The following is a 20,186-nucleotide window of genomic DNA, read 5'->3' as shown; positions in this document are numbered from 1 at the left end:
TGCCACCACAGAGTCCAAGTTAGTTATTTGTAAACTACTTCATACAAAATGCCTTCGATTCAGCAACAGAAATTTTAGTTTATAATTACACTTCATATACAGGAGCGTCTCAGTAAATCAGAATATCATGGAAAGTGTTTTTATTTCATTACTTCAATTAAAAAAGTTAAACTCAGAGGGAAATATTTCAAACTTTTATTTCTTAGAATTGTGATGATTATGGCTTACAGTTCATGTGGGGAGGGGCCAAGTCCTGCTGATAAAGCATGAAGTGCTGTAACTCAGCAGACCAACACTAGAGGATTACATGGCACCTCAAACCATCACAGACTACAGATACTTCACACTGGACTTCCACTCTGTGCCTCTCCACTCTTCCTCCAGACTCTGGGTCCTTTATTCCCAAATGTAACACAAACATTTCATCCGAAGAGGACTTTGGAGCACTGAGCACCAGTCCAGTTCCTCATTAGCCCAGGTAAGACTCCTCTGATGTCGTCTCTGGTTCAGGAGAGTCTTCATACAAGGGATGTGACAGGCGTAGTCTCTTTCCTGAAGACGTCTGTGGATCTTGATGCTCTTGAGTGGACTTTTCTTGACGGTCCTCTCCAGGCTGAGGTCGTACCTGCTGCTTGAGCATCTTTATCTACTACACAACTTTCTAGGAACATGCTGATTAAAAACAACATCAACATTTAAACCAAAAGTAAAAACAAAGTCCAGAGTGTCCTTAGACATGTGGGACCCCGTACACGCGGCGTCAGATTTAAAGATGGAGCAGTGTTTGAGGAAACATGACTTTGACACGTGGAAGAGGAGTCCCGCTAAAATCACGAACATGGTGTCGTCTCCGAGTGGGCGATCAGGTGCACCTTCAGACTGACGTGCTCCGCAAACCTTTTCCCACAAACCGAGCAGACGAAAGGTTTCTCCTCCATGTGGACGACCATATGTCGCTTCAGCGTTCCACCCTGCGTGAATCTTTTACCACAAACGGAGCAACTGAACGGTTTCTCGTCCATGTGCGCGGACATGTGTCGTTTCAGAGTTCCACGCTGGGTGTACTTGTTGCCGCAAATTGAACAACTGAACGGTTTCTCTCCTTTGTGGACGTTCATGTGTCGTTTCAGAGTCCCGTGTGTGGCGAAACTCTGACCGCAAACTGAACACATGCAGGGTTTCTCCCCCGTGTGGACCGTCATGTGTCGCTTCAGAGTCCCGAGGAGAGCGAATTTGCGACAACAAATGGAACAACTGAAGGGTTTCTCTCCGGTGTGCACGGCCGAGTGGAGTTTCAGGTTTCGTTTTGTTGGAAATCTTTTAGCGCAGACTGAACAACTGAACGGTTTCTCTCCCGTGTGAGTCCTCATGTGTATATCCAGATTGTGTCTGCGGCTGAAACTTGTGTTACAGACCGAGCAGGTGAAAGGTTTCTCTCCTGAGTGAACTCTGAGGTGTAAGCTCAGAGAGTGACTTCGGGTGAACCTGGAGCCACAGATGGAGCACTTGAAAGGTCTCTCTCCTGTGTGTGTGATCATGTGTCGCTCTAAGGAGGCTTTCCATGGAAACTTCTTTTTACAAATTGAACAACTAAACGGTTCTGGTCTTTTTCTGCTGCCTGGATTGTGTTCTAGAAGTTGTTCCTTCCCTTTAAAGCTCGTCATGCTCGTGTTTGTCATATTACCGTCAGACTCGTCAGGGTTCAGACCTGACTCACATTTCCTTACCTCCAACTCCCAACTACTGTCATCAGTCTCAGACTCAGAGGACTGTAAAGTCCTCAATCTGATCTCCTCAGTTTGGTTCTCATGAAGCTGTGAGGACTGAGGTTTCTCTCCATCATCCTCTTCTCTCTTCACAGGGACGGGAGGGAATATTAACGGACTGATATCCTCCTCCAGTCCTTGAAGCTGCTCTCCCTCCTGACTGCTCCACAGTTCCTCCTGTTCCTCTTTAATGGGTGGTGGTTCTGGTGGGTCCTCCTGGTCCAGACTGGGTCTCCTCTCCTGCTGCTCAGGGGGAACCTCTTCTTTAATCTCCAACAGCTGCTGGACGTCTGTGGAGAACAATAAAAAACACACAGAGTTTCAGGAAACAGTGACAGCGTGGTGTTCTTTAACTTGGAGGAAAGAAAAGAAGGAAAGAAAAGAAAATGAATAAGAGAGAGAAAGAAGGAATGAAAAGAGAAAGAAAGGAATGAAAGGAATGGAAGAGAGAAAGAAACTAAGAAGGAAGAAAAAAGAGAAAGAAGTAAAGAAAGCAAGAAAGCAAATAAAGGACAGAAAGTAAGGATGGAATGAAAGGAAAGAAAGAAATAAAGAAGTAAAGAAAGGATGAATGACAGACCCTACGAGACAAGGGAGCTCAGGGAGTCCAGAAAGGTCTATGGTTAGTAACTTTAATGGGAACATCCTGAAAAATAAACAGGAGCTGTAATCATCACACGAAGCTTTAACAACTTTAAACTCTCCTAGTGTCAGCTGATAAAAACAAACAGACTAACCTGCTCTGTGTAAGAGGACTTCCGGGTTGTAAACAGAGTCCAGTAGTTTGTGTTGCTTCTCTTTAGTTCCTCTAAGTTGGTCCTCGTACTCTGCTATGGTTCTTTCAAACAGCTCAAAGATCTCTTCAGCAGCTGCAGTCAGTCTCTGGTTCACTAACTCTCTCAGCACTTTGACTTTAGACATTTTAAAAAGTAGTTCTCCTCCAGAAACAAACCATCAGATCTGCTGTGAGTCCATTGCAGCTGCAGAGCTAAGCTAACAAGCTAACCTCGTAGAAACTTCACACTTCGAATATTCTCAGACATGTGGAACCATCCAGGTGTCCCAGGGTGTTTCTGGTTCTTTTAACTCATAAATGTAGTTTTATGTCTCTTTCTTTAACTCCTTTAGTGAAGAGTAGCCGAGCTCCGGCTCCGTCTACTTCCAGTGAGCTAGCTAACGAAGCTACTAGCATCCTTCTCTGTGAGGAGAGAGTCTGTGAGCTCTGAGATCATCCTGTCGGCTTCATCATCTTCCCCCAGTCCTCGTCAGTGAGTTATTGGGGGAGATAAAGGTTGTTATTGTCAGCTGGGAAGCTTTCAGGGAGAGAAATGTTCCAACGGAAACTGTTAGCAACAGATCTGTAGCATTCTTCTTCTTCGTTGGTGTTTAATGGGCAGGCTATTACTCTGGTGGAGGAACACTGCCCCCATCTGGAAGAACTGAAAACTCCATCAAATAACAGGACCTCTAATCTGCCTGTTTTTAATAAATCAAGACATTTAAAGATATATATTTATGATCCATACATATATTCTCACCTTTTTACATTTATTTAAAAAATATCAAAATAAATTTGTATTGTATCATGTGTCATTGGGGCGGCAGTAGCTCAGTCCATAGGGACTTGGCTTGGGAACCGAAGGGTCCCAGTATCGACGAAGTTTGGCAAGCGGACTGGTGGCTGGAGAGGTGCTGGTTCACTTGCCTGGGCTGTGCCGAGGTGCCCTTGAGCAAGGCACCGAACCCCCAACTGCTTGGGGTGCGCTGGTTGACGGCAGCATCCTCACTCTGACATCTCTCCCTAAACATGTTCACTGCAGGTGTGTGCATGATTGTATGTATATACTGTGTGTGCAGCATGTCCAAAAATACATTCATCCATATTGGTACTTGAACCGGCAACCCTTCAGTTCCCAAACCAAGTCCCTATGGACTGGGCCAAAGCTGGGGAACAATAGACTGTACGCAGGGGGGAAGAAAGGAAGAAGGGGGGAGAAGGAAAAAGAGAGGAAAAAAAGAAAGCAATTGAATCATTTTGAAGCTTCTTTACATAAACCCAAGTGTTACGCTGTATTGTCTTATCAGATAGAATAGTAAATCTGTACATCGTGCCGTTCTTTGATTCTGATTTGCATCGATCCAAAGGTATCGAGTTCGATCCCCGCCTTGGGCAGATTTAAAAAACCAACTCTATCTGGAAGTGTTCTTGTTTGATGATAGAGTTAAGTGTTTATACATTTTTGTCATTGAATTAAAAAAATGATTTATTAATTATCTTAATATTTAATAGATAATATAATATAAATGTTAAAATGAATAAAGTATGTATCCTGAATATTTAAAGAGTAGGTTATTTCCCCAAACTTTTATTTGAAAGTAATACTAATAAGGGAACTCTGAAATTAAGAAAATTCACTGACTCCATCTGTTCATTCAATCATTTTTATAAGTCAAAAGTAAAAAACAAACCAACTATTTACAGAAGTGTAAAATATCTCTCTCTATATGTAAGTGTAAATATATATACTGATATATATATATTACTTATTATTGTTGTTATTGTTTCATCTGCTCCAGCCACTGCTCCTTGGGCATAGTCTCTACAGAAGGGCAGTAAATTGTGCCCTTGTATTGACTATGCCCAGTTTCCACCGTCCGGAACTGACCACATTTTTTGCACGTGTTGTGCACTGCACGGCGGGTCACTCTGCGGCGGACTGGAGGAGTGGCAGCAGCAGTAGGAGCAGCAGGACCGGGAGCAGCCACACGAAGAGGGAAGAGCTGCTGGGGGACCGAGGGTGGAGCCAGGAAGAACTGCTGCTGGGGATGCAGTCGGGGGACCGAGGGTGGAGCCAGGAAGAACTGCTGCTGGGGGTGCAGCTGGGGGACCAAAGTTGTAACAGGAAATATCTGCCGCTGAGCAACTGCTGGTGCTGCTGAAGCTGCTGGGAAGAGCCTCCTCCTCTTAGTCATTGCCTGCCCCACGGTGCTCTCTGGTAGGGGGTAGTGGTGAGCCGGGCCTGGTGGGGGGGGTGCAAACTGAAGGCGCACATTAGCAGGGAAGAGAGAGTCAGCTGCCGAAGACAAGCGGCTGGGCAAGTTCAGTCCCTGCCTCAGCACTGCATTGTCCTGCCTCTTGACCCTCTTATTGTGCCACTGCACCACTGTGGTGTGGCTTACATCCACCAGCTGCATGGTGGTCAGCTGCATAACTGCGCCACTGGCCAGAATTAGCCGCCTGATCTTCCGATAATCTTCTAGGATCAAATCCCATCTAGAAACTGTGCCAGTCCCCCTCTTCTTGGGACTGCGATGAATGGCACAGAGCCTGATGAAGATTGTCTCAATCAGGCGGCAGCAGTCTGGCCACTGGGCAAGCGGGGCTGTGGTGGTGAGAGCATGCCTCTTCAAGCTCTCCCCCCCTGGAGTGAACTCCTGCCTCTTTTTAGGAGATCGGAATCTCCCTGCGTCCAGCCTGCTCTGGTGTCTGGCAGCGAACACCACCCTCTGCCTGTCATAATCCAGCAGGTTCTGCCACAGAGCAACAATGCTGCTCACCTGAACAGAGAGATCACAGGAGCACATGAGAAGACAAAGAAGCGTGCAGGTATGAACATATACAGTGGTATGAAAAAGTCTGGGCACCTCTGACAATTTCCATTACTTTCATTCATAAATCATTGGGTGATTATTAGACAAGTGCATACATTTGGAGCCTCCTTTTGCAGAAATAGCAGACACTAGATGCTTCCTAAGGCCTGAATGAGTGTCTGGATTCTGGGTGAAGTTATTTTGGTCAACTCTTCATTACAAAACATCTCCAGTTTAGTTAGGCTTGATGGTTTCAGAGCATGGACAGACCACTTCAAATCATCTCACAGATTTTCAATGATGTTCAAGTCTGGGGACTGGGATGGCCATTCCAGAACATTGTACTTGTTCCTCTGCATGAATGCCTGAGAGAATCTTGAGCCGTGTTTTGGGTCGTTGTCTTGTTGAAATATTCAACCCTGGGGTAACTTCAAATTTGGGACAGATTCTTGAACATTAATCTTAAGAATTTTCTGATACTAACAAGATTCCCAGTACCAGCACTAGCCCCACAGCCCCACAGCATGATGGAACCTCCACCAAATTTTACTGTGGGTAGGGGTGACCCCAAATAGTGGAATATTGGACGATTGGTTCAAACGAGTCTTAGTCGACTGCCAATCTCATAGTTGAATATCTGCATATGAAACGTGGATCATTCCATTCAAACCATGGGGGTGCTCAATGTCTAATGTTACATTATTTTCCTGTTTCCTGTAAAAATAGTGTCTCATATATCCTATTTTGATATAAATATAGACTTATTGAATGTAATTCTGAGAACAGCTCTTGAAGTGTTAAATCTCCTTAAAGTGGTAATTAAATCTCCCCTGGTAATTAAAGGTGGACTCTCCCATTTAACGGGACCTGTGGAGCAGACGTACCTCAGCTGGTCTTTAAATCTTTCTACGTTCATGGCAGCTCAAAATGTCAGGAAATAAAACTTCAGTTGATCCTTAAAAACTAGTGATGAAGATGAGGAGCAGCTCCATGAAGAGGGCTGTGAGATCAAGGATTACCGGACCACACAAAAACTGTACGGGGCCAAAAGAACCAGGAGGGATACCCAAAGGTGTCTGAAGCCTCAAAAACAATCCACAGCATCCCATCCACCTCCACACCATCAGAGAGGATATTCTCAAAGACAGGATTTACAGTCAACAAAGACAGGAGCGCACTTCTGCCCGTACACACGATGGTTTTCCTCACGTACAGTTTGAAAAGACTCAAGCGGACAAAGACGAGATGAAAGACTGTTTTAAAAGGTTCTGTTAAGAGATTTAAAAACCCTTTAGCTGGTTCAGGTTTGATTTTGAACATTATACAAATGTTTAGTCTTAAGTTGGACAGACTACCCTCTGCAGTGCTGCTCTCTGCTGTGTGAACACTGTTTAAATATCTCCTGATTCCTTACTCTATAGTGGAGCGTTGTTCCATGTTTAACTGATGGTGGTCTTATTTGAGTTTTCTCTCCTTCATCACCTCGTTGTTTTTGTGATATAGATTTAAAAAATCTAAGTTTTATACTTATAATATTCTGTTGTCCCTTTGACTTTAAGCTCTGAGTCTCTTAATTGTAAAGGGTTATGTGTAATATTGTCATGCGGTCACCATCATGCAGACTTTGGGTCAATAAGGAAAAACAACAAACATTCCACTATTCATCCACTACGGGCAAAATCTGATGAATCAGATTCCACTAAGCAAATCCTTAGTCGGGCTCACCCCTAGTAGCAAGTGTTTCTCTTGGAATGCTGTGTTCTTTCGCCGCCATCCATAACGGCGCTTGTTATGCCCAAATAACTCGATCTCTGTTTCAGCAGTCCCACAGCACCTTATTCCAAAATGAAGCTAGCTTGTCCAAATGTGCTTCTGCATACCTCAAGGGACTCTGTTTCTGTCCGTGTGCTCAGAAAAGGCTTCTTCTGCATCACTCTCCCAAACAGATTTTCCTTGTGCAAAGTGTGCTGAATTGTTGAATGATGGACATTGACACCATCTGCTGCACGATGATCCTGTAGGTCTTTGGAGGTGGTCTGTGGGTTCTTTTTGACCATTTTCACCATCCTTCGCCTTTGCCTCTCCAATATTTCTCTTGGTCTGCCATAACAAGAACTGTGCCTGTAGCCTTCCATTTCCTCACTATGTTCCTCACAGTGGAAACTGACAGCTGAAATCTCTGAGATAGCTTTTTGTAGCCTTCCCCTAAACCATAATGCTCAACAGTCTTTGTTTTCAGGTCATTTGAGAGTTGTTTTGAGGTCCCCATGTCACCACTCTTCAGAGGAGAGTCAAAGAGAAGAACAACTTGAAATTGGCCACCTTAAATACCTTTTCTCATGATTGGATGCACCGGTCTATGAAGTTCAACGCTAAATGAGCTCATCAAACCAATTTTGTGTTCCAATAAATCAGTGTTAAGTAGTTACAGGTACTCAAATCAATAAATGACAAGGGTGCCCAAACTTTTGCACAGCCTATTTTTGACATCTGATTTAATTTCCTACAATTTAATATTGCTACACTTAAAGTTTTTGTCTTGAAAACACCCCAGCACTCAGCTTTGATAAGAAAATGAATGACATGCCACTTTGATCGTTTTCTGTGAAGACAGAGTAAACTGTTAAGCAGCCTCAGAGGGGTGCCCACTGTATGACAGGGCACAGAGCGAAAGTAGCAAGAGAATGTTCCTGACCTGCTGGTTTGTGAGAGTGAGAGAGGGTTGGTTCCTCAACTCCACCAGACACTCTGCCAAGCGGTCAACTCTGTCCATGCCTGGCATACCAGAGTCATCCACAGCCTGAAAGGAAAAAGAGAGAAAAGCAACAATGAGTGAAGTGCAGCAAAATCAGTGTTTTTTTATTTCTTTGCACGTTTGAATTTATTGACATACTCCGGACTCATCAGATGCTGCATCAGGCACCGTAGTAGTCCAAACCTGTCCCTGTATTAAAGTCATTCAGGCTCTCATACACGGAACACTTGAAGCTAGAAAGGCCAGACATGTGACTCTCACAAATAAACACAGATAATGTTCAGTTTCAACGTTTCTTTATTTATGTTACACCACACAACACACCAGGAGTGTAAAACAAAAAGAGCTTTGGATTTAAATAATAGCTTCTTTCATGCTCCTCTTGATGTTCCTGTGAAATTCACCTAAGAAGCAAATAAATAACGAACTCTGAGACCAACATGAAGACATGCTGAACTGCTCATTTAGCATCAGCATCATTTACATCCTGGCTTTTAACTTCTAACTAACGTGACTTTGACACATCGTGTTAAAAAATCACAAACGGGGTCTCTGAGCGGGCGATCAAGACCACTTTCAGACCGGCATGCTCTGAAAATCTTCTCCCTCAAACTTGTGGATAACAACGTGCGACTTCAGCGTTCTCTCGTGGGTAAATATTTTACCACAGACCAGGCAGCTGTACGGTTTCCTCTGCGTGTGCGTGGCCGCGTGTCGTTGAAGACCGGCAAGCTGTGTGTACTGGTTTCCACAAACCGAACACTGAAACGGTTTCTCGTCTTCGTGGATGAGCAAGTGTCTTTTCAGGATTGCATTTGTGGTGAAACTCTTACCACAGACTGCACAGCTGAACGGTCTCTCTCCCGTGTGGATCCTCATGTGGTTTTTTAAATAGTGACTGCGAGTGAAGTTAGCGTCGCAGACCGAGCAGGTGAAGGTGCTGAGTTCTGGGTGAACTTTATGATGTGCGTTCAGGAAATAGATTCGAGAAAATGATGCGTCACAGACGGAGCATTTGAAAGGTTTCTCCCCAAAGTGGGTCGTCATGTGAACCTTTAAGCCGGTCTTCCACAGAAAACTCTTTTTACAGATTGAACAGCTGAAAGGTTCACGCTTATATTTGATCGCCTCGAGTTCTAGAAATCTTTCTTCTTGGTCAAACCTTCGAGCTTGTTCCAAGGAGCCGACTGATATGGTCCTCGTGTTTGTCATGTCACGGGAGTCGTCAGGGTTCAGACCTGACTGAGATTTCATTACCTCATACTCTAAACTACTGTCATCAGTCTCAGAGGACTGTGAAGTCTTCAATCCGTTCTCTTCAGTTTGGTCTTCATGAAGCTGTGAGGACTGAGGTTTCTCTCCATCATCTTCTCTCTTCACAGGGACAGGAGGGACGAACGTGCTGATATCCTCCTCCAGTCCTTGAAGCTGCTCTCCCTCCTGACTGCTCCACAGTTCCTCCTGTTCCACTTTAATGGGTGGTGGCTCAAAGTCCTCCTGGTCCAGACCGGAGCTCTTCTCCAGCTGCTCAGGGGGAACCTCTTCTTTAATCTCCAACAGCTGCTGGACGTCTGTGGAGAACAATAAAACACAGACAGAGTTTCAGGAAGCTGTGACAGCGTGATGTTCTTTAAAAAGACCTTTCTTCAGCTGCAGGTTCATTCATGTTTGTGTTTGTGAGCGGTGGGATCTTTCAGAGCAGCTCGTAGCTTGGAGCAGAGCTGTGGATGAAGCGTGGGAGTGTGCCGCACTCAGTGTCATACTTTCCACTTTTAAGAGTCAGCTTCAAACTTTCCTTTTTGATAAAGCTTATAGTTAGAGCTGGATCAGGCTTGGACCAGCTCTTAGTGATGCTGCTATAGGCTTAGACTGACACACTGGGATCCTGTCTTTCCCTCTCTCTCCTCTCTCTGCCTGTCTCTCACTTTAACTCTTCCTGTCCCATTAAAGTTACTAACCATAGACCTTTCTGGAGTCCCTGAGCTCCCTTGTCTCGTAGGTCCCTCTGAGCTGCCGCAGACAGCGGACGTTCTGGACTCCAGCGGCAACAGCTTCTACTACTCGTCTCATCACTATCACCTCTCTCTCTTACTCCCCTCTATCCCTCTTTCAAGACCCAACTCGGTCGAGGCATGATGTGTGTCTAACATGAGTCTGGTCCTGCTGGAGGTTTCTGCCTGTTAAAGGAAGTTTGTCCTCTCCACTGTAACTTGCTAAATACTGTGAGGTGTAATGCTCATGGTGGATTAAGGTGGGGTCAGACTGAGTCTTATCCTGTCTTGGTGTTGGGTCTCTGTTCATAATTTGACATAGAGTGGTCTAGACCTGCTCTGTTTGTAAAAGTGTCTTGAGATAACGTTTGTTGTGATTTGGCGCTTTATAAATAAAGGTTGATTGATTGATTGACTTTGCTTTGTGTGTGCAGTTGTCAGCCATGCTCTCTCCACTCCAGCTGAGCATTTCAAATGTTAATATCTGAGCTAATAAACTGCTGATCTGTGTGAACTCGCTTCAGTTCATCAGTGAGATGCAGGTTGGGACCACAGCAGAGAGATCTGGTGGAATCTGCATCCGAGTCTCCCATCAGACCGGCTCGGCTCTGGAGCTCTCAGTGACTCATACATGTTGATGATCACAGTGCAGCGACATGCTTCATTAAGCTACCAGCAGTAAACAGAAGCAGGTGCAGGGAGGTCTTGATCTGCAAGCAAGCTGTTGCAGTGCATTCTGGGATTTGTAGTATTATTTACACACCCAGAAAGAAGTCCAACGTGGTCACTTTGAACATTTTAAAAGCAGGCAGATCATGAAAGCTGATTTATCATCTGGTAAAAATAAGAAGAACAATAGAACCGTACTCACCTGCTCTGTGTAAGCGGACTACAGGACTGAGAACTGAGTCCAGTAGTTTCTGTTGTCTCTGGTTCTCCTCTTTAGATCCTCTAAGTTGCTCCTCGTACTCTGCTATGGTTCTTTCAAACAGCTCAAAGATCTCTTCAGCAGCTGCAGTCAGTCTCTGGTTCACTAAAAGTCTCATAGTGTCGACTTTAGACATCTTTAAAAACTTTCTCTGCAGACGGAAATTTGAATTTGGGTCCGTCTATTTCCTGGAACCAAGCTAAGCTGACTTAATAAACAGCGAATGTACCCGGGTGAAATCATTCATGAAAAACAATGATAGTTGTAAAACTTCTGAGTTCTCCTGTCAGAGTTATCTGGACTATTTAGATGGAATAAACTTTACACATCCTCCATTGTTTTTGGCGCTGTCACAAATCCGGCTCCGTCTATTTCCTGCGAGCAAGCTACCGTGATGCTAACTTTATCACTCTAAACTAAACAGTGTTTAAAAAGAGGAGAAACAACCCGAACTTTCATACAAAGACATCTAAACTTCTTCACACTTTCCTGAGGTTATAATACAGGAACTTTCGTGTTAACAAAGAGAGTTAGCATGTTAGCAATGGAAAGCTAGTGGACTTCCGGTATCTAGAGCGTCTTTCTTCTTCTACTCTCTTTTTAATGGCGGATCGCTAACCGCCACCTGCTGTCCCGGAGTGTAACATCCGGGTTACATTCTCCATAATGAAAACAAATAATAAAAGAGAAAAATTAAACTACTAAGCAATATATAAATATATATAATAGTAACAAATAAATAAATAAAAATATTTTTAAAAAATGATTTAAAAAAAAAAAAGAAAATGAAGAACGAAATTGAATTAATTAAAAAATAAGAAATAAATTAAATAACTAAATCAATTATAATAATCCAATCCAATCTATTTTATTCATATAGCACATTTTAAAAACAACAAGGTTCCCAAAGTGCTGCACAACAAATACAAACAGTAGAAATAAATAATAGTAAAATTTAAAATACAGTACATCAAAAGACAAACAGAGACCAACATAAACTCTCATGCTGTATTAAAAGCCAGGGAGTAAAAGTGAGTTTTAAGCATAGACTGTATAAAATATGGACGTAGTATCCGTGACGTCACCCATCCGTTTCTGAAGAGCTGTTTTGAGACCAATCGGCGGCAGCAGCCATATTGCTTCTGTCGAGCCAGTGTGACGTAAAGAGGCGGAGTTTGAGCCTCCTCGCCAACAGCTGCAGTGTTCCTGCAGGCAGCTGTGCCTCTCATTGGAAGACTAGTAATCTTAAAATCTTCGAAAATACTTTGTGGTATTGGTACCTGCAGTACCTTGAGTGTCCACTTGAGCCTGACTCCAAAAGTGAGTCAGACCCCATTAGACTCTGTGTTAAATGTTACTTTTTAAAGCCTGGTGCAAAAAAAACAAGGTTCTGTCTTTATGGTTCATAAATTTAATCACAAAAAATAAACAAAAGGTGATTTTTAAAAATATTTCTTGAACATTTTGATGATTCTAAGATATTTATAATGAAAACATCCGGTTAATTTTCAGAATAAAACACTCTGTGTTATCACCAGATCGTATTTCACTTAACTACAACAACAAACCAAAGTCATGATGAGCGGAGCCAGGCCTGGAGTCAACAGGTCAGAGGTTTTCAGAGGACCAGAAAGACAACATGGATGATGAGAGGAGGAGGAGGAGGAGAATCCTTGATTCAGGGATTACTGTGAGGAAACCTCGGTCACATGACTCCAGCTGTCCGGAGGTCCTGAAATGCAGCCGGTGGGAGTTGACGGATGAGAGAGAGCAGGGAGCCGCAACGCAGTGGATCAGAGACATACTGGACACGGATCTGGTGGAATTCCCGGGTAACCTGTTCACAACAATTGGACCAATAAGCAGATTGATTACGGCCTCCGTATCCGTTCCGTCCTACTGAACCGTCACAATGAAACTACGCAGCCTCCTTCTTGTGGACGGCGAAATGTCTCGTCAGACAAAACTGTCGTGTAAATTCTTTACCACAAACCAAACATCTAAAAGGTTTCTCCCCCGTGTGGACCGTCAGGTGTCGCTTCAGAGTCCCAGGTAGTGCGAATGTTTGACCACACAGTGAACAACCGTACCGTTTCTCTCCGGTGTGGATGACCGAGTGTCGTTTCAGATTCCGGCGCGTTGGAAACTTTTTACCACAAACTGAACAACTGAACGGTTTCTCTCCCGTGTGAGTCCTCATGTGTATATCCAAACTGTGTCTGCGGCTGAAACTTGTGCCGCAAACTGAACAACTGAAAGGTTTCTCTCCGGTGTGGAGTCTTAAGTGTGTGTTCAGGGTTTGACTTCGAGTGAACCTGGAGCCACAGATGGAGCACTTGAAAGGTCTCTCTCCTGTGTGCGTGATCATGTGTCGCTGTACGTCTCCTCTAAACGGGAAAGTCTTCTTACAAATCAAACAACTGAATGGTTTCTGACTGCTTTCGCTTCCGTTGTGTTTCAGACCCTCTGCGGCAGAGCTTGTGGCATGATCAGGGGAGCTAAATGTTTCTCTTGTTCTATACTTCACACCCCTTTCAGACTCTTTATGTGATTTCATGATATCACAATCAAAACTACTGTCATCAGTGTCCGATTCAGAGGACAGCAAGCGCTTAGAGGTTTGGTTTTCATGGAGCTGTGAGGACTGAGGTTTCTCTCCATCTTCATCACTCTTCACAGGGACATGAGTGAACATCAACGCGCTGAAATCCGCCTCCTCCAGTCCTTGAAGCTGGTCTCCCTCCTGACTGCTCCACAGTTCCTCCTGTTCCTCTTTAATGTGTGCTGGTTCTGGTGGGTCCTCCAGGTCCAGACTGGGTCTCCTCTCCTGCTGCTCAGGGGGAACCTCTTCTTTATTCACTGACAGCTGGTGGAAGTCTGTGGAGACAGAAACACATTAAAACTACTATGTAATAGCATGATGCGCTTAAACTAGGCGACACGTTTCCCTTTGTTTATGACATAAAGAAAAGTATTAGAACAAAACAAATACATTGCTAAAGCAGTGAGAGGATCACAGCTGATTTCACACTAGATTAAAGTGAGAGAATAATAATACAACAGTCCAAACCTGCTCTGTGTAACTGGACTTCCGGGTTGTAAACAGAGTCCAGTAGTTTGAGTTGCTCCTCTTTAGATCCTCTAAGTTGCTCCTCGTACTCTGCTATGGTTCTTTCAAACAGCTCAAAGATCTCCTCAGCAGCTGCAGTCAGTCTCTGGTTCACTAAAAGTCTCATAATCTGGATCTTAGACATCTTTAAAACTGTTCACAGTTCAGGCATCACGAGATTTACTCTGTTGTTTTATGTTTGGCTCCGTCTATTTCCTGCAATCAAGCTATGCTAGCTCTGTTAGCAGCGTCGGGCTCCAGGTTATATTCCAAACATTAAATATAATGAATAAACATAAACACATCTCATATCTTCAGAGAGGTTTATCCAAACACAGAATGAAGGTCCTTCACCTCTTCAAGCAATGTGTCCGTGATTCGGCTACGGCTATTTCCTGCTTCTTCTTTGGTTTGTTCTCTGATGGCGGGCAGCACTGAGCATGCGCATTATCGCCACCTACTGGATCGGAGTGTTGATCAAAAAAATAAATACAAAAATCAAGGTCCATTTTTTTATTATAATTATTATTATTATGAGGAAAAAAAAGTCAAAATTCTGAGATTAAAGTCAGAATTCCTTAATCTCAGAATTCGGACTTTAATCTCATAATAATAATAATTAAAAAAATGTTTTACCTCAATTTTTTTTTAATCAGTGGCCCTAATCCTCTTCTGTATATATACTTATATTAGAATTAATATAGAAATAAATGAATACACATTCAACAATTCTTTTCCTGATATCTTGGCTGGTTTCTTTTGATTTTCCCATGATGTCTCACAAGGAAGCAGTGTGTTTGAGTTGTGCCTATAAAATACATCCACAGGTGTGCCTCCAATTAAGTCAATAGTTGTCAATTAACCTATCAAAAGCTTCTAGAGCCATGAAATCATCTTCTGGGCTTTCCCAAATTGTTTAAAGGCACAGTAATCATAGTGTATGTAAACTTTTGACTTTGAAGAATGTAAAACTAAAACCTCTAATAAATTCTCTCTCTTATTATTCTGAACTTGAGCAAATAGAAATAATTTTGGTAATCTCAACTGACCTATAACAAGAAAAGTTTAGACTAATTTAATGTCAGACAGAGAAACAAAAACAATTATGTGTCTTTTTATACAGTGTATGTAAACTTCTGGTTTCAACTGTATATAAAACTTGCAGTGTCGTCTTATGAAACAGAATGAAAAGATAAAGTAACGCAAGAAGGAAAATGGTAGCTTTACAGTTTTTACACTTCAGATGAAGGTTATATAAGGCTTTTCTAACTTTGTTCAAATGTAATAAATAAAAACATAAATAAACTTTAAACCTTCTCACAATATCATGCACTGTAGTCACAATAACCGCTGTAAAGTGAGTCCTGATGGCGGCTGAATTAGAGTCGGTGGTGTGATCAGGGGACGTAGAGTTCAGACTGAGCATGCTCAGAAAGATAATGAAGTGATCTCTTCTTCTGCGGTTTTTAAACCATGTCTGAAAAGTCTCTCGTGTTTCAGGAGCTGACGAAGTTAACTTCATGTGACGTTTAGTTGGGTTGAACTCGTCGTTGTCTTTGGCGCCGTTCTTCAAACATTAAGATGATTTGTGTCGCCTCATTCCTGCGACGACACGGCGTCCTCCCTGTGGATGCTCAAATGTCTCGTCAGGCAAGTCTGTTGTGCGAATCTTTTACCGCACACCGAACACCTGAAGGGTTTCTCCCCCGTGTGGACCGTCATGTGTCTCTTCAGAGTCACGTGTTGTGCAAACTTCTGCCCACACACCGTGCAACCGAACTGTTTCTCTCCGGTGTGGACGATCAGGTGGCGCTTCAGGTTCCCCCGGAGAGCGAATCCTTTACCGCAGAAGGAGCAGCTGTACGGTCTCTCTCCCGTGTGACACCTCATGTGCAGGACTAAGTTGTTCCTCAGGCTGAAGCTGGTCTGGCAGACGGAGCAGGAGAAGGGTTTCTCTCCGGTGTGAGTTCTTAAGTGCAGGTTCAACGTGGAGCTCTGTGCGAACCTGGATCCGCAGACGGAGCACTTGAAGGGTCTCTCTCCGGTGTGGACTCTCATGTGCCGCTCCACGTCTCCTTTCCAGGGGAAAGTCTTCTTACAGACGGAGCAGCTGAAGCGCGTCCCCTCCGAGTGATGCCTCATGTGAGTCGTTAAAGAGTTCTTCCTCAGGTATCGCTTCCCGCAGACCGGGCAGCTGAACGGTTTGGGTCCTGTTTTGCGTCGGCTGTACTTCAGCAGGTGTTCTTTGCTTCCCGCTGCCCGCTCAGAGGAGGTACCCTCCACACCAGCTACAGGGACCTCACTGTTCTGGACTGTCACACCAGACTGGGAGCCCCTGATCTCCTCCCAGTCCCAACTGCTGTCATCAGTATCAGACTCAGAGAGCGAGCTCTTGTTCCCGTTCCCTTTGGTTTGGTTTTCGTGAAGCTGTGAGGACTGAGGTTTCTCTCCGTCGTCTTCCTCTCTCTTCACAGGAGCAGGAGTGAGTATCAACGAGCTGAAATCCGCCCCCCCTTGAAGCTGGTCTCCGTCCTGACTGCTCCACAGTTCCTCCTGCTCCTCTTTAATGTGTGGTGGTTCTGGTGGGTCCTCCTGGTCCAGACTGGAGCTCCTCTGCAGCTGCTCAGGGGGAACCTCTTCTTTCCTCGCCAACAGCTGCTGGACGTCTGTGGAGAACAAGTTGAACATTTCACATTTCAGATCTGAAACATGGGGGGGGGGGTTGTTCAGATTTGACTCATCGCGTCTCTACTTCATGGTTTCTCACTTGACCCCCTCAGTGGAGTCTCCTCTGTCAGACTCTGAGAAACCAGATCACCAGATGACACCCGGGTGTGTTGAACTCGCTTCTTGTACAGGTCCCTGTCCTCTCTGGAGTCCCTGAGCTCCCTTGTCTCGTAGGTTCCTCTGGATCTCTGCTGTAGATTCCTTTTTTGGGGTCTGTCATTCATCCTTTCTTTCTTTCTTTCTTTCCTTCTCTCTCTCTTTCTTTTGCTCTTTCTTTCTTTCTTTCTTTCTTTCATTCTTTCTTTCATGGCTTCTTTCTTTCTGTACTTCTCTCTCTCTTTCTTTCCTTCTCTCTTTTTTTTGCTCTTTCTTTCTTTCTTCACTTCTCTCTCTTTCTTTCCTTCTGTCATTCCTTCACCATTTCTTCTCCTCTTTTTCTTTCTTCTGGTCTCCCTCTCTTCTCTCTTTTCTTAGACCTTTCTGGAGTCCCTGAGCTCCCTTGTCTCGTAGGTTCCTCTGGATCTCTGCTGTAGATTCCTTTTTTGGGGTCTGTTATTCATTCTTTCTTTAATTCCTTCTCTCTCTCTTTCTTTCTTTTATTACTTCTTTCTTTTTTCCTTTTTCTTTCTTTCTTTCTTTCTTTCTTTCTGTACTTCTCTCTCTCTTTCTTTCCTTCTCTCTCTTTTTTTTGCTCTTTTTTTTTTTCTTTCTTCACTTCTCTCTCTCTCTTTCTTTCCTTCTGTCTTTCCTTCTCTCATTCCTTCCCCATTTCTTCTCCTCTTTTTCCTTCTTCTGGTCTCCCTCTCTTCTCTCTTTTCTTAGACCTGGTTCTGGAGTCCCTGAGCTCCCTTGTCTCGTAGGTTCCTCTGGATCTCTGCTGCTGTGGACGTGGTCCAGACTCCAGCTGCTACAACTACTACTATCCGTCTCCCCACTATCATCTCTCTCTCTCTTCATCTCCCTCTATCCCTCTCTCCAACACGGTCTCAGCAGATGTGTGTCTAACATGAGTCTGGTCCTGCTGGAGGTTTCTGCCTGTTAAAGGAAGTTTGTCCTTGCCACTGTAACTTGCTAAATGCTGCAAAGTGCTCTGCTCATGGTGGATTAAGATGAGATCAGACTGAGTCCTGTCTGGAAGATGGGACTGGATCCACATTAAACCACCAACCTGGTTTCTGTGTGCAGACTTCCGGGTCCAGGACTTTGTGTTGCTCCTCTTTAGATCCTCTAAGTTGGTCCTCGTACTCTGCTATGGTTCTTTCAAACAGCTCAAAGATCTCTTCAGCAGCTGCAGTCAGTCTCTGGTTGATGAATCCTCTCAGAGTTTGGACTTTAGACATTTTAACACTTTGATCTGATCTTTAAATATTTCCTTTAATCACTGGGATTCTGTTTGTGTCCGTCTGTTTCCAGCTAAGCTAACTTCAGGATCCGGACAGGGATGAAATATCAAAGAGAAGACATGATGAAATAAAAAGGAGAGTTTCTAAACCTTCACTCTAACAGGAAGTCATCAGGAGATGAGTCCGAATCTGTAACAGAAGGGATAACGGAAATAATTAGCATGTTAGCCACTGAGTGATTATACTTCCGGGTTCTACTCTTCTTCGTGTTTTTTCTTTGTTATTGAATGTCAGTAACTCTAAGGAGCTTTACCGCCACCTGCTGGAGAGGCGACTTCACATTTTCTATATAGAAATAAGATTGAGAGAAGTCTATAAACTAAAAACTTCCCTTTTTAATGTGGCTTTTAATTTAGAGTAATTTATTTAAAGCCCCGGACTCCTTTATTACCATTTTTATTTGATTCCATCTTATTTTCTGTAATGTTGTTTTTATTTCATTTTATTTTTCTGGTATTTATCTGATTATATTTAATTGATTTTAATGTATTAATCTGATATTCATCTGATTTTATTGTTGTGATTTTATTTTATTAATCTGATATTTATCTGATTTTATTTTATTGATTTTACTTTATTTTTCTGATATTTTATTTTGATAATGTTTAATGGTTTTTGTTGTAGTTATTTTATTTCATAAATCTGATATTTATCTGATTTGATTTTATTGACTGTATTGTAATGCTTTGATTTGATTTTTCTGATATTTAGCTGATGTTATTGTATTGATTTTAATTTATTAGTCTTATATTTATCTGTTTATATTTAATGTTTTGTATTATAATTATTTTATTAATCTGATATTTATCTGATCTTATTTAAAGTTTTTATAGTCGTGGTTTTATTTAAATACTGAACTGGGTCGATCAGCATTCTCCATTGATGCTCCTAAATCATGGAATACCCTCCAACAGACTTTGAAGCTGAGATCCTTTCCATCTCTTGCAGAGTTCAAGACCTTGATCTCTGACCACTGTGTCTCAAACTGTATCTGTTTTAATTAATCTATTATTTTGTATATGATTGTGTTTGTTTGTTTGTTTGTTTGTTGTTTCTAATCTAACTGTGATCTTGACGACATTGGAAATGAGGGAAACCTCAATGTCTTTTCGAGAATAACTAAAGGTTTTGAATTGAATTGAATTTTTATGATATCTAACGGTTTTGATTTGATTGAATTTATTGTAATGGTTTTATTTTATTTTATTTCTGATAACTGATTTTTTTTTTTATTGTTATTATTATTTTTTCATTCAATTGCACTATGCACAATATTTTTATATTTATATTTGTATTTATATTGTTACATTTATTACTATGTCTTCCCTTTACTGTATGCTTTTTTTTTTGGCTTAATGCGGGACCTGAGAAACAAAATTTTGTTCCATATCATGCGACAGCTTGTATTGGTATGACAATAAAAATCCTTGAATCCTTGAATCCTTATATTTTTTATATGTCTAATTTATTTTATTGATTTTACTGCAATGATTTAAGTTCTTTTTAAGTATTCCACATCACTCTCCTCTGTCTTGATATAGCCTTGCATCATTTTACTTGTTTCTGTTGTTTCCTGTCTCTCTGTTCTTTTATGAAGCACTTCAGGCTGCATGCATTGAATGTATGAAAAGTGATGTATAAATAAAAATGAGTTGAGTTTCAACAGATGTTATTAAAGGTAACTTCCCTGCATGGACACTAGGTGGCAGCAGTGTCTCAGTGAACCTGAACCAGAAACATGTTTCATATTTCTGCCAAGTTGATGCCTGTTTACAATTTCTGATCATAAACATCCAAAATACACAGTGGCAGAATTTAGTCACAGACAATAAGCCATGAATCATATTTAATAACATTTAATTAGCTTTTAAATGAGGATAACAGCTTTATTATTAACACTGGATGAAGTAAAGCTG

The 20,186-nt window shown here is 42.5% G+C and overlaps 2 protein-coding genes across 6 annotated transcripts; both read right to left on the bottom strand.

Moving 5' to 3' along the window:
• Positions 1-179: 179 nt before the first annotated feature.
• On the bottom strand, positions 180-18,492 carry LOC117828055 (gastrula zinc finger protein XlCGF57.1-like). Of its 5 annotated transcripts, XM_034705026.1 has the most exons (4): positions 10,975-11,628; positions 9,370-9,683; positions 8,053-8,157; positions 4,195-5,324 (listed from the first exon to the last, which is right to left on the bottom strand). In XM_034705026.1, exons 1-4 carry the CDS (start codon positions 11,165-11,167, stop codon positions 4,323-4,325), a joined length of 1,614 nt encoding a protein of 537 aa, XP_034560917.1. In that variant the 5' UTR covers positions 11,168-11,628; the 3' UTR covers positions 4,195-4,322. The 5 variants fall into 5 exon arrangements, with proteins under 5 accessions (XP_034560920.1, XP_034560919.1, XP_034560918.1 ...); XM_034705029.1 differs by lacking the exons at positions 4,195-5,324; positions 8,053-8,157; positions 9,370-9,683; positions 10,975-11,628 and adding exons at positions 180-2,056; positions 2,504-2,561; positions 18,082-18,470; XM_034705028.1 differs by lacking the exons at positions 4,195-5,324; positions 8,053-8,157; positions 9,370-9,683 and adding exons at positions 180-2,056; positions 2,504-2,572 and having other exon boundaries at positions 11,053-11,638.
• LOC117828060 (zinc finger protein OZF-like) lies at positions 12,759-14,598 on the bottom strand. Its single transcript, XM_034705038.1, has 2 exons — positions 14,102-14,598; positions 12,759-13,908 (listed from the first exon to the last, which is right to left on the bottom strand). The coding sequence occupies exons 1-2, from the start codon at positions 14,283-14,285 to the stop codon at positions 12,950-12,952; spliced, it is 1,143 nt and encodes a 380-aa protein (XP_034560929.1). The 5' UTR covers positions 14,286-14,598; the 3' UTR covers positions 12,759-12,949.
• Positions 18,493-20,186: the final 1,694 nt, after the last annotated feature.

This window comes from Notolabrus celidotus, chromosome 16 (genome assembly GCF_009762535.1).
Source record: "Notolabrus celidotus isolate fNotCel1 chromosome 16, fNotCel1.pri, whole genome shotgun sequence".
NCBI lineage: Eukaryota > Metazoa > Chordata > Actinopteri > Labriformes > Labridae > Notolabrus > Notolabrus celidotus.
The sequence above is the reverse complement of the archived record's forward strand: the minus strand, read 5'-3'. Positions and strand labels throughout refer to the sequence as shown.